Below are 14,986 nucleotides of genomic sequence, written 5' to 3'. Positions count from 1 at the left end.
TAGAATAAGATTATCTGTAGAGAGGTTCTAGGAGATCTCTAGTTTCTTACGGCTCTCTCTTGTTTTCCCTTTGTTATGCGGCTAGAATTTTAAAATTTTGGTTTGTTATTCTTTTTTACCTTTAAGTTGAACAAGAAATTTCATTAAATTAATAAGTGAGTAATATTGCATTGATTAATCTAAACAAAGATATATAGAGGAATATCAAAATATTTTAAATGTCATAAATTGTTCGGATATTAAATATGTTACGGTGGTCGATAGGGAAGATTTTTGACTTTTCATGCAGTTATTAATTCACATGCTATACAGGTGAATAATAGTATTTCATGGACTTGTGTAGGTTATTAATAAATAGATACATAACTTATAACATGAGTGAATTAGTAATACCAGATATTATTAAAAATTAAAATATTAGATAAATTAGAGAAACAAGAAAGAAGCATAAAAAGAATGACTTCTTGTATTGCGATTGCCTCTTCTATGCTAAAGCTTCCTTATATCCATTTACATGAAGGCATAACAGTTTTTTTTATTAACAACGGCAACAGTCTGCAACAATTCCTCTAACAGCTTAAGTAATCACACAAGCTTATATATAGTGACAAGTTTCACAATTTTACCCTTTATATCCTAACATCCCACCATGAAATGAGATTTCATTGGCATGTCCATGAACTGACACACTTGCGTTGACAGAAAAAAAAAAATTATATGGCCAATAGTAAAAGTAAGATTAACTATAGTTTTAAGAGAACTTTAACGAAAAGCTCCCAGTATTGTTTACTTTAACGAAAAATCACATTTTTACACTAAAAAGTCAATCCTGGTACTATTCACTTTACCCTTTATTTTGTCTTTATCGTTAAACTCAAAGTTTTCAAGTCATTTTTCATTAGTTTTCCTTAGTTTTAAACTACTAAGGACTATGAAGGTTTAACACCTTTCAATATATAATCTGTGGTATGGAAGGTACGATGTAGCACAGGGGTTGGAATCCAGCAGTAAATCAACTTTTATCATGCATGCATGCATGGTGAGTTGGTCCCTTTCATGTTAATGTTTGATCGTTCCCCACTACTGACTTAAAATAGTTAATCAAGAATAGAAGATGATCGTCGCATGCGGGATGCGGCCGCATGATTGGATATTCAACCTCAAGTGTAGGTATAAGACCAGCCCAAATTTCTCTGATATTTGACTTGTTCGTTCTGTATATTGCATAAGCTCCAGTACCATATCATCCTTTGCTCTCTTTTTTTTCTTTAAATGTAGTGTAGATAATGAATCAAATAACTTTTGCATGAAAGTCTACAACTTTATACTAATTAACTCGCCAAATTTTACCCGTACTAAGGTAATCCAACCATCATTTAACCAACTTAAGAAAGAGTAGTAAATTACGTTATCTTACAACATCCAGAGAGGGTTAAGCTTCTTAAGCACATTGGTGCTAGAAATAAAAAAGGTTTGAAGTTTCCCAAGAGGTTGAATAGGGACTTACTTACGTACCTTTTTCCAGTTGCTCTAAATAAAAGAGTCCTCCTATGAGAAGCTTAGTAGAAATAAAAAAAATGGGTTTGTCAACAGCAGTTGGGCACGATGGGAATATTTAGCAATGTTGTTATTATTTTATATGAAGGTGAATAATCTCTCATCGCGACCAAAGGGACATTCGTACATATTTCGCCGGCTTAAGTACAATATGAGATCGAGTATTAAAAAAAATCATAATTTCCCCTTTGTTTTTTAATCGTTCCCGAGTTTTTTCACATGAATTGCAAGTGGAATCAAGTGTACTGTGTGGATATGATAGTTATAAACGCCATGGTGACAAATCCTTGTCGTGTATATAGATTAGGTCACCCGCCCTAGTTCGTGCCTCTGAAAATGGTGTCAGATGTATATATAATTGTTAGTTGATAGTTAGTATAATCCTTATGCCAAAGCCCTACCCCATGCATGTCTAACATTGAGTGAGTAGTTTGGCAAAGTCTTTTTTCGGGATGAGCCGAGCAAAAGTCTATGTGAGAAAGACCCAAAAATAGTATTAATTGTTAACTCTTTAAGTCCCTTGGTTAGGGAAACTAATATTATAAGGCTTTTAGGGCCATTTGGTACCTAATATTGACATCTTTCCGTTTGGTTAGTAGAGTTCTACTAACCACTAAGACTTTTTATGAATATCCAATAGACAAAATCCAAGAGGAGAGAGTAAAACAAAGATCATCCCTGAAACTGAAAAAGTATTATGAAAAAAGAGGATATTCATCATAATTGAAACAGTTCCTTTTTTTTAATCATTTTAAAGATCACTTTTATAAAATTTATTTGATTCAGAAAATTAGATATCCAAAATTAACCTTATTAAGTCTTGAATTATAGTGCTCGCAAGTATCTGAATCAGATGATATAGCTAGTATAACGAATGACACAGATATCGTCCCACAAATATCAAATTGATTCTAAAAATCTTAAATTGAAACAAATTATAATTGAAAACTTTTAATGGAAAAGATATGAGATTATGAATTAAACTGAAATATAAATTAAGGATGAAATTAAAACGCATGGAAATAATAGATTAAAAACATAAGAAAACAAGACCTATGGCATCCAAATTCATCGTAACCAATTCTACTTAACCCCTTAATATGTTATGCACAAGTAACACGTAAGGCATCTGGTTGCATCAAAAGTATCCTTACATATTGTTAACCACCTATGACATCTACACGAATTTAAACAAGTAAGAACCCATTAGCTTTATGAAAATCGTTGAAAAATCACACAAACCCTAATTATATGGCATCTACAAGAAATTCATGGTATCGACTGCAACTTGCATGTAATCAACTTAACAAAACCTAGATGGTGATCAAGCATCTAAATAAAATCCAAGCGCATTACGAATAGCATAAGATACTCAAAATTGACGCAAAGCTTGATAATAACAATGCAAAAAAAAAATTAAGTATTCATAATTAGACTACATCGTAGCTCTAAAAAAAATTCTCTAAAGTATCTTCCATTTTGTGCCGCAGCCCTATGTTTTGTTCTGTCTCTTTTTCTCTCAAGAAGAAAGAAACTCCTTATATAAAACTCACGGCAAGGTAAGGGCAATTTATTTCTTAACCTAATCGACTTAGGTCAAACTAGTATTAGATCTCCCCTCAAATAACTTGGACAGCTATTTCAAATTCTCTATAACCGAGCCACTACTTTCCTTTGCTTGCTTCAACACAATTTCAATATTGTTATCGCTTCGACTCGGATCATCAAATCCTTTTGCATGGAAAAATTACTCTAAGCACCCCAAAAGCTTGTTTTTCTCTTCATTTTCGTGTAACTCTGAGCACCCTATCATGTAACCCATTCGAAATACAATTTTTATGAAAATATTCGTTAAAAATAAAATATGGACACATCAGAGCTATGCGGCATGCCCTTAACTATGTATATGGGTTTTAAGTATTAATTTTCAACCGTATGTGAGCTTTTCAATCGTGAACAGGATGGGGTTATATTGACTAGGGCTTGGATCAATTTTTTATTTAAAAGTTTAAGTTTCAAAAGAGTTCGATAGGTAGCTACCGATTCTTACAAAATGAAACTAACTAATACACATTCACTTTGGTCATTTGGGAGACTAGTATATCATGCATGCCGTCTATTTTTCAAATGGAGTGACTAAACTCGGAAGTTTGTTTATATGTTCATAGTTCAAAAGGGGCAGCATGGTGCATGGCCTAATGTAGTTACTGATTATTAATTTATTGCAAATACTAAATGGCAACGGATATGTTTTGAATTGTAGGCAAATAAACTATCAATTTTTTTTTTTTGCAAAATAAAGAATGGACATGCATTAATATTGTTAAAAATACATCAACAATATGTCAATACGATTTGTTGTAAGTGATTAAATTATCAATAATATATCGACAATTTGCATTCATAATATATATATAACTGCTCTATAGAGACTATATATTACCTTTGCACACAAAATCTATTCAAATACGTACTTTAATCCCTTGATGAGAAGACGTGATCATCTCAGGAATTTTTAACTTGGACAGAAGGTATATGGACAAATGATTTTCATTTCAATAAATCCTTATCTCAGGCCTTGTAAAAATAAATATGACCTTTAAAAACGATGAAGATGAAGTCATAGTCAACTCTAGTAGTAAGCTTTGTTGATACACAAAACCGGAGATCTTGGAACAACGTAAATCCGACTATGAATCTGCAAGAAATGTAAATAACACAAGATGTATCGTGGTTCACCCCAATGTTTGGGCTACGTCCACACTGATATTGTATTTCTCTGAGATGATTGAGAGGGAGAGAGAGCTTCCTTATGTGAGGATGAGCTTCTCTGAATATGAGAGGGGATGTGAGGCTCTTCCTAATTGTGAGGGTGAGGGGTCCTTTTATAGAATAAGGGTTCCTCACTTATTACATATTTGCCCCTTCCTTTATTACATAATTACATTTAAGTCCCTCGAGTATTTATACGAGGTCTAAATACGGAGGCCCTAAATATGGTATAAACAGTAGTCCCCTAAGTCTTCAGTCAAGAGAGTCTTTCAGCTGGAGACTTGAAATCCAATCCATGTGTGGGCCGAAGTAACTAGATGTCGTCTAGAACTGATACTCGATATGAGGCAGTGCCCAATCTAAAATGATGTTCAACTAGAAGTAGCATATGTTGCGAGGCTTCTCTGCTTGTGGCTTATGTTGCCTTGGTTGGCTCGACTTGTGGCATTTGAAGGTGAAGGAGTCCCTTTTATAGAATAAGGGCTCGCTCCTCAATACATAAATGTGGGCTAGAGTTGATGCTCGCGGCGAGATGGTTGCTCAGTAGGCGGCGATGTTCTCTAATGATGGTGAATGAGTCCCTTTTATAGAATAAGGGATCGCTCCTCAATATATGAATAACGAGCTAGAGTTGATGCTCTCTAATGATGGTGAAAGAGTCCCTTTTATAGAATAAGGGCTCGCTCCTCAATACATGAATAATGGGCTAGAGTCCCCCAAGTATTTTTCATGAGGCCCAGTTGAGGCCCAATATATGGTACATAATGTAGTCCCCTAAGTCTTCAGTCAATAGAGTCTGTTGGCTAGAGACTTCAAATTTGATCCATGTATGGGCCGAAGTGGCGGTTGTCCGGAGGCGGTATTTGTATACCCTGCACTGAAGCTTTGTAGGTGAAGCTTTTCAAGTGAAGCTTGAAGCTGGAGCTTTGTGAATGAAGCTCTCGAAGCTGGAGCTCTCGAAGTTGGAGCTCTGTAAATGAATCTTTCGAAGCTGATTGACATGAGTGATGCTCATGAATGTTTATGTATGATTGACATGAGTGATGCTCATGTATAATTTTAGAGTACTGGACGTACTTTTGATCATCTGGTTGGTGATAATAGCGACAGGCTGCCGAATAATTTTGGAGTACTTGGGAGTACTTTTGATCACTTGGTTGGTGATAATGGCGGCAGGTTGCCGAATAATTTTAGAGTACTGAGCGTACTTTTGATCACCTGGTTGGTGATAATAGCAGCAGGTTACTGAATATTTTTGGAGTACTGGACGTACTTTTGATCACCTGGTTGGTTATAATAGAGGGCCTGGCTCTTTTGGGCATATGGGCCTTCGCCCTCCCTATAGTATTGCAGCCCATTATTTTAGGCTTGCAGTGTTTTTTTTTTTTTTTTGTTTTACCCTCTGATGGGGGGGTTTATACAGATATTTGCGAAAGATAAGAAAAATATATTACATCATTCAAAATAAAAGTTTTAACACAAAAGGTTCGACAGTTGCAGATCGTTAGTGCATACTGCACTTACTATATACTGGGTTGTTGCAGATCTTTTTCCATGTGCGTATTGTGCCTACTGAATGTTTTACCTTTTCCTTTCTCTTTATTTTTCTTTCTTTTGGCAAATGACAGACAAGGGAATAATGGGAGTCCCCTTTTTATTTTTTTTACTTTTGCTTTTGCTTTTGCTTTCGTTTTCTGCGTTGCTTTTGCTTTCGTTTTCTGCTTTGCTTTTGCTTTCAGCCTGGTTGTTGCTGCGACCTTTTGTTTTCTGCTTTGCTTTTGCTTTCCCCCATCTTGAGATGATGGGCCACGAAGGCCGGTAGCTATTAGCTGTCATCATCAGTATTTTGGTCATTGAGAAGATACATCAGTGCACTTGGAAAGAGCATCTCACGCTACTGTCTGGAACAAGACTGGCAAACGTCTTCTCTTTGCTCACATCCAGGACCTCGCTCATTGCCAAAGGCTTCACCATGGAAAATGCCAAAAGAGGTGGTAAGGAACCAGGGGAAAGAACCCTCATGAGATAAACTATATCATTCTCCTTCACAGCCCTCTGCAATCGGCGTACTTGAAGATCCTCTGGGCCCTAAATCGACGACCGCATCAAGCTCAACGTCGACGGCAAGTACTTCGAAACGACGTTAAAAATGATCCAGCAGGCGGACCCGACTCTCTCTTAACAGCCCTATCGAACCGCTCCACCGACAACCCGAACCTGGTTTTCATAGACAATGATCTGGAGATATTTTCCGTCATCCTCTCGCTTCTCCTATCGGACAGCTTCCCTTCCACGGCTCGTCTATTCTCCAAGCAAGAGCTCGCTGATGAAACCCTCTACTACGGTATTGGGTCATAGCTTAAGTCAGTGATGTTGCAGTTGTAGAATCTGAATCTGGCGCAGGACTCCATTTCTACGATTTCTCAGGCGTGCTAAACCTAGGGTCGATTCACTGGACCGACTCGGAAGATCCCAGAAGGCGCGAGTCACCGCCATTGTCGACTAGTCGAGCTCTGTCTTTGTGTCGTTTGATTGCCCCCGCATAGAGAATTGCATACTCGTGATCGACAAATCGACTCTCAAAATCGTATCCGAGCTTGATTGCAGACTCGTCGGGGTAGCCTGGCTCGAATGAAGGGTCGGCCATTGAGGAGAACTCAGTGAAGATGGAGAGAATGCCGTCATTGGGCCTGTCGCGGTAGGGCTGGACAAGCTGGGCAGTGATGATGGCCATTACATGAGTTTGGCCTAGCTGGACCTCTGCCGAGCCCTCTTCTTTGCCGAATTTGATGGTGAGGTTACGGCAGTCAAAGGGTCAGCGGTCGTCGGCTCGGAGGTCGGCGAGTAGAGCGGTCTCGATGAACTTCTTATGGTTCAGCGTGAGATGCGATGTGTTCGCTAATCTCTGCTCCATTGGAGAGCCATTTCTGGGTTTCTAGAGAGAGAGAGATGGGACTGGGATTTTGGTTTGGTGTTTCTGCTGATTCACGGTGGATAGTGTGAGATTTGATGAAAAAATGAAAGAGAACCGACATAGTTTTTTGTGTCGATTCCCACAGATGGCATCAAATGTTGATGCATAAAATCGGAGGTCTTAGAACAACGTAAATCCGACCGTGAATCTGCAAGAAATGTAAATAACACAAGATGTATCGTGGTTCACCTCAATGTTTGGGCTACGTCCACACTGATATTGTATTTCTCTGATAGGATTGAGAGGGAGAGAGAGCTTCCTTATGTGAGGATGAGCTTCTCTGAATATGAGAAGGGATGTGAGGCTCTCCTTAATTATGAGGGTGCGGGGTCCTTTTATAGAATAAGGGCTCCTCACTTATTACATATTTGCCCATTCCTTTATTACATAATTACATTTAAATCCCCCGAGTATTTATACGAGGTCTAAATACGAAGACCCTAAGTATGGTATAAACAAGCTTCTCGTCTCTTGCAGAAATAATATGTTCGATTTATAACAAGTTGAAGTCCAATAATGAGCTATTTTTCTTTGAAAGCAGTGACCATTATTTATAATGGCAAACAATCTTTACGATTCTCCTATTAGAATTCACATAGAACAACAAAATAGTCTCTTTATCAAATTATAAGTGGTAAAAACCAGTGAAGAAACGAAAAGAAATAACCAGCTATAACAACAAAATAGTCATTAACAACAAAATAGTCTCTTTAACAAAATAGTCCCTTTATCAAAATAGTCTCTTTAACAAAATAGTCTCTTTATCAAATTACGATTCCTAATTTCATGTAAATTAGGATAAAGTAATCTTATTTTCATAAGACTTTTCTGCATCAATTTGAAACAACCAGCTATAACAATCACTTACATACTCATATTCTTACAAGTATGAATTTATTTTTATTTTTTTTGTACGGATGTCTATTGACAATTGTATATTAAAAATGGATGCGTCATCTCATATTATCAATAACAATAATGTTTTGAGCAACATGTTAATGCATTTCATAGCCAAAAAAACGTGAAGAAACGAAAAGAAATGCACACTCCTCACTCTAATGTGCCCAGATGCTTAATTTAATCATTTAAAAAATGAATTTTATACTGTAGGTATATATTTTTAATAATATTAAAGAGACTAAATTTGGAGGCTAAATTTGTAAACTAAATAATATGTCATCAATAGGAATAAACATGTTTATCAACGTTTAAGTAATAAACCAATTATCAACTTCCTTGTTCTTTAGTTTTTAAAACTAAATCTCCAAATTTTATTTCTAGCATTACCCATATTTTTTTAGGGGTGTGCTATCCACACACCCCATTTTACTTTTCTCACACCCCTTGATAATTTCTGTCCGTTGATCTTCTTCAATTCATTTGATCCGACGGTCGAAAATTAAAAAGGTGTGTGAGAAGTAAAATAGGATGTGTGGATATCACACTCCTTTTTTTATTGTGAACTGCTTTTTTGATAAGTTGTGAAGTATAAAGTAGGGACTCTTTTTTAATATTCCGGGGAATCGGTATTCTAAATTTTTTAATCATTAAATCTTTAATTTAAAGGAAAACTAATAAAAAATGATTTAAAAATTTTGAGTTTTAACGATAATGATAAAATAAAGGGTAAAGTGAATAGTACTATGATTGATTTTTTTAATGTAAAAAATATGATTTTTTGTTAAAATGAACAATATGAAAAACTTTTTGTTAAATTTTTCTTATTTTAAAATATAAAAATATTTAACTGTTAAAAGGTCTGAGTAATCCGTACCGCATGAACGTTTGGTACAAAGTAGGAGTTGACTTATAAAAACAATAAGAGTAGACTGTCGGTTTACCCCCTGAACTTTCACCTCACTTTCGATTTCCCCCCGGAACTTTTCCATTGGAAAATTAAGGACTCAAACTAATTTTTTTAGCCAATTTGCCCCCTACCGTTAGTTTTTCATATATTCCATCCATATTTCCGTTAAGTGAGACCATGTGCACAACATGTGAGGGTAGTTAAGTTATTTCACTCTTAAAAATGATTAAAAAACTAAAAATAATAAAAAAAGCAAAACTTTCCCTCTATTTTTTCCCGCTAATTCCTATCCTCGATTTTATTTTTCCCTCTCATTCCTATGCATGAGAAATGACATATGGTGTTATTGTCTACCATTTTTATTTTCTCTAACAAATTAATAATTTGACAAATGCTAATGGTGCTATTGTCTCCAAAGCAGTGCATTAATATAAGAAACCCTAGTCTTTTTTATGGACATGTTTCTTATATTAATGCACTGCTTTGGAGACAATAACACCATAAGCATTTGTCAAATTATTAATTTGTTAGAGAAAATAAAAATGGTAGTACATGCTTCAAAAAAAAGATTAACTTAGCTACTTATGAAGACAATAACACCATATGTTATTTCTCATGCATAGGAATGAGAGGGAAAATTAAAATTGAGGATAGGAATTAGCGGGAAAAAATAGAGGGAAAATTATTATTATTATTTATTTTCAGTTTTTAATCATTTTTAAATTGAAATGACTTAACTATCCTCACATGTTATGCACATGGTCTCACTTAACGGAAATATGGATGGAATATATGAAAAACTAACGGTAGGGGGCAAATTGGCTAAAAAAATTAGTTTGAGTCCTTAATTTTCCAATAGAAAAGTTCAGGGGGGAAATCGAAAGTGAGGTGAAAGTTCAGGGGGTAAACCGACAGTTTACCCAAACAATAAAGTAGGTACATTGACATATAAAAAAAATTAAAAATTAAAAAAACTATAAAGTAGGTACATTGTATTGATTAGTAATTTAGTACCAGGTTTGAGCCTTTGGTAATGCTCCTACAAATATTTATCAAATCTATGACATTGGGTTATTCTTATTCCGCCAAGACTTTTACTTAATTTTGTATTATATTTTCTTTCAAAGCGCATTATTTTATTTCTTGTGTCAAAGAAAAAAAAACTAATAATATATATATGTTAAAAAAAAAAATTTTGTCAAACGATATATTTTTATCGACAAAATTTAAACTTACACATTCATGTAAAAACTCAATACCTTTTAAAGACTATTGGTAATTGACCACTTGCCAATATATGTTAAAGAATATGAGAACAATTACTTGTTTTCACCCGAAATAATACATTATTGTTGAAAAATATAAGTTCAAATGGGGCAGCATGGTACGTGGGCCTCTTTATTCTCTGTGCGCAGAATGTGCCGCATGGCCTAATGTAATTCCTCACTATTTTATTGAGAGCATGGGTTTCCGAAATTTAGTTGAAATAGAATCAGCTTTGGATTGTTGTGTTATTTTAATTGTTTTTATTGTACTTTAGGAATAATTAATTATAAAATAAAGCAGTTGAACGTTTAATTAATTATATTTTTAAAACGCTTTGAGTATGAAAAGTAGTGTAAATGCGCTTGGTAAATTTTAATGTAAAAATGATAAAATTGTATATAATGACAAGAATAGACATGGTAATTGGAGCGTTGACCGCGACGATGGTGGCGGTGGTGGTACGAGCAATGATAGTGGTCGGCGTATGGTGGTGATGCCAATAGTGGGTTGTGATGGTTGGGGTGCAAAGGTGACAATGATGGTAGGAGCAACAACGACGGTTGTGGTGGTGGTGGTGGCAACAATGATAGTGGTAATGGCAATAGTAGTGTAAAGTTAGTGTTTGTAGTGCTAGGTGATGGTGGTCAGTTTGTTCTCTAAGGAATAAAATGTGTGTAGGAAGATCAGTAATATTATTTTTTAAAACTAATGAGAGTATTACATGAAATGAAAATATTCATTAAAGATTAAACTCCGTTTTTTATAAAGTTGTCGTCGCTATTACTTTTAAAATAAACAGAATATTTTATTTTTATCAAACACTTATTTATTGCTTAACTTTAAAGTAGAGCTGTTTTTGACGAAAAAAACCAATATCAAACAAACGGGGCATTAATCCTGCTCTAAAAAATTGTGATTATTGGCTTCTAATTTACTTTTACTCTAGTATGAAATGACTATTTAGGTTCTAAAAGGTTTAAATTAAATTTTCTTTTCTGAATACACCCCAAGTCATTTGTAACGTTAGTATGAAATGACTATTTAGATAACCTACATTAAGATTGTTTTAGTCAAGTTATCAAGCCTACTCTCGCTCTCTATTGTAGAACAAAACCCTCCTAGAGGCACAAACACATTGATGAAAAATGCTTATTTTTTACAAATGGAACATGAAATTGACTGTTTGGAGGCTTCACATAGGTTTGGCTTCATTTTTCACATATAAATTTTTAGGGCCTCCGATTCGAAACCATAGCGCCTTTTGTGCCTTCTGTCAATGACTGCCACCCCTAAGTGCAAGCACCAGGTGAAGCACAGAACCACCCTCAATGTTGTAGTCTTTAGCTGTTCTGTCATCTCCAAGCTGCTTGCCAGCATAAATAAGCCTGCAATCAATTGTAAATCCACGCACGTAAATGAAACGGCAACACACAATAATTACTCGAAATTGGCCAGGAACCCGGAGCTAGAATACCGGTTAACCATTAGAAATTACTTTGAGTGAAGTGTTCAACTTATTAGCAGTTAAAAGTTAGCACAGCCCGGAAAAATAAAAAGTACCTTTGTTGCACAGGGGGAATTCCCTCTTTCTCCTCAACCCTTTCCTTGATCCGGTCAATGGTATCAGTTGGTTCAATATCGATCTCAATTTCTTTTCCAGTCAGAGTCTTCACCTTAATCATAGTTCCTCCCCTCAGCCTCAAAACCAGGTGAAGTGTTGACTCCTTTTGGATGTTATAATCCGCAAGAGTTCGGCCATCTTCCAATTGCTTACCAGCAAAAATCAATCTCTGTTGATCAGGAGGGATGCCTTCTTTATCCTGAAAACAATTATGTATGAGTAACCATGACATCCCATAACAGCAACTGCAACAAATACTCCCCTCGAAGCATGGAAGGTAAAAATAATTGCAAACAAAAGCCTACATGTAAACTTTGTGGAGCTTTTCATGATGTATAGTTTTTTTTTTCGATAAATAAAAAAAGCTCGTACCCAGTGCACAAGGCTCCCGCTTTACGCAGGGTCTGGGAGAGGTGAAGGTCGTACCCAGTGCACAAGGCTCCCGCTTTTCTATGATTACATTCCACATATCGAGTCCTAGATCTGCTTATCTTGATCCTTTCTTATTGCATATTTTCTATCCACAACTATATCTATCACTAAACTCCTCTAATCGCATCAATAAAAATTATACCACCTGGTAATAACATACACCAAGGAAAATCATTACGTGCTAATGCTAATTTGGATGAGGGACTATAAAGTACAAAGAAACTTTAGACTCGAGTATTAAAATGCACTACAAGAACACTGCCAATGAAAATCAAGCACTGCAAAACTACAAAGCTATTACTAAAACACAACAAATGGACACTAAACAAAGGATATATTGCACCTACTCATTTTCAAATCCCGCTTATCTAATTTTCGTAGTTCATTCCTGACAGATTGTCTTAAATTCCATGGAACTTTAAAGTCTCCCGTCCAAACGCACCAAAAGTGTTGATCAAAAACCAAAATCACAACATTCAGAATCAAAATTTCCCTTTTCTCTCTGCAACCAAAAGTATTTAAACACTAAACAGACCATCATCTCCCAATCAAATTGATGCTCTTATGCTGTACACAAAACACTAATTAAAGATTATCAAAAACCCCATCGATTCAACAGATACCTAATTTTTATAGAAAATACAGCCATAATTATACTTTACACAAATTTTCCATAAATTACAGATTTTCGTACTAATAAAACAAATAAATAAGCTGAAAATCTACAATTAAACTAAAGAGCGAGAGAGCGGGAGAGAGAAATAGTACCTGGATCTTGGCTTTGACATTGTCGACGGTGTCGCTGCTCTCGACCTCCAAAGTGATGGTCTTTCCGGTTAGGGTCTTCACGAAAATCTGCATTTTTTCTCTCTCTGGTTTTGGGTCTCCTCTGAGAGAGAAGATTTTGTATTTACTTGATAAAAAATTCTTCCTTTTTCTCCACCGATGCCCCCGAAGTATTTCTCGATTATCAATTTGGTTCCCCAACTTTCCATTCCATCATTTTAGTGCCTGAATTATTGTATAGGAAAATCAACGTGGTTCTCCAAACGATATTACTACTTTGAACTACACTATAAGAGTGAGAGATAGTCTGAATCCGCGGCGCAGTGGGTTGACGTGAAAAGGTTTATCCACCAGAAACTTATGTCATCCTAATGTTTGATTGTGTTTGTTGCTCTATAAGAGCAATTCCACCCATGGAGCCCTTCCCCCTGGCAATACATTATTCAATCCACCATATTAAACAGTAACTGCCTTAAATGAATAGTAACTACCATTAATGAACAGTAATTGCCATTTACATCTCCACCCTTGGAACCCTCCCTCCTGGCAATAAGCAATTAAAATAATAGTTTTTTTTGTTTGTTTAAATAATAAAAAATCCTCTCTCTCTCTAACACAAAAAACACACTCTCTCTCTCTCTCTCTCTGACACAAAAAACATAAAATATTGCAAAGCCCTCGGGCCACAGGCCCGTCGACTCCCCACCCCCCCTTCGCTCAGGCTCCCATCCTCACTCGGGCCCTTCCCCGCTGGAGCTGCTCCCACCGGCCCTCAGGCCCTTTCTCCTCCCCTGTCGCCCGAGCAACCAGCATCCGCTGGAGTTGCTCTAAGTGTCCGACCACAAGATTCTCTTTCTCTTACGACATCACTATCTCATGTGTTATTTATGTCTTAAATCATAATTTTTGAAATATTAAGTTTTAGAAAAATGTCGCAAAAGCTAATTAAGATTAACAAAATTGAAAATTTACCACATGCATTTTTTCTAGTGAATAAGAGAAGTACGTATTCATTACCATCCTAAATTGAAACTTTTAGAACTTCTTTTGGTGTTGGGTGTACTTATCAAATGCGTGGGTGTAAATACCCAATTTTGGTGTACACTAGCCCAAATTTTCTAGCCAAAAGAGGCCCAAGTTTTTAGGCTGGATTAGTTGTCAAACCAAAAGTCCTCCTATTCCTATTTTCCCATTCTATAAACAAACTCAGCAATTTGGCATTTCACTTTTTTTTTTTTTTTTATAGCATTGAAATTCATATAAGAAAGGTTAAACAGACTTTCTCAAAAGTAAAACTTTTGGTGTACTCTCAGTCATCTCATGTTTTTCGCACAATATTTTAATATTGTTACGGAAATTGACGTTAAACTGTAAGGTGGTAAGAAATCCATAGATAGCCCCTACTTTTGAGATAGTCTCTTTAACATTTCTCAATTCATATTTAATACTTGTACCTTCCTTTGCTTAAATACATAGACAACGATAAATGCGCTCCCTTGTATTTTTCCTTTTCTTTTAGGTTATGAAAATACGAAGCTCAAGCTTTCAATTCAGTCGTGTACTTGTCCACGCAATGCTCATTACTGCAGTGTGGTTTCTTTGTTTGTTACCATATATCATGTCCGTTCAAAGCTTGACAATCTATATAAAGAAACCATAGGTTTTAGCTTTAAATGGATACAAGATGATGAGTGTGGTGATAGTCGAAATCCTAGGTATCGAACTCATCACACACATAATATCCATTAATCTAGCCAGATTAAACTTGGTG

The 14,986-nt window shown here is 35.7% G+C and overlaps 1 protein-coding gene across 1 annotated transcript; it reads right to left on the bottom strand.

Annotated features, from left to right (window-relative positions):
- Window positions 1-11,511: 11,511 nt before the first annotated feature.
- LOC103445814 (ubiquitin-NEDD8-like protein RUB2) lies at window positions 11,512-13,608 on the bottom strand. The gene is made up of 3 exons (XM_008384872.4): window positions 13,198-13,608; window positions 11,937-12,196; window positions 11,512-11,761 (listed from the first exon to the last, which is right to left on the bottom strand). The coding sequence occupies exons 1-3, from the start codon at window positions 13,288-13,290 to the stop codon at window positions 11,650-11,652; spliced, it is 465 nt and encodes a 154-aa protein (XP_008383094.1). The 5' UTR covers window positions 13,291-13,608; the 3' UTR covers window positions 11,512-11,649.
- Between the last annotated feature and the right edge of the window lie 1,378 nt (window positions 13,609-14,986).

The sequence above is a fragment of the Malus domestica genome, chromosome 10, assembly GCF_042453785.1.
Source record: "Malus domestica chromosome 10, GDT2T_hap1".
NCBI lineage: Eukaryota > Viridiplantae > Streptophyta > Magnoliopsida > Rosales > Rosaceae > Malus > Malus domestica.
This window is presented reverse-complemented; position numbering and strand designations above follow the sequence as displayed.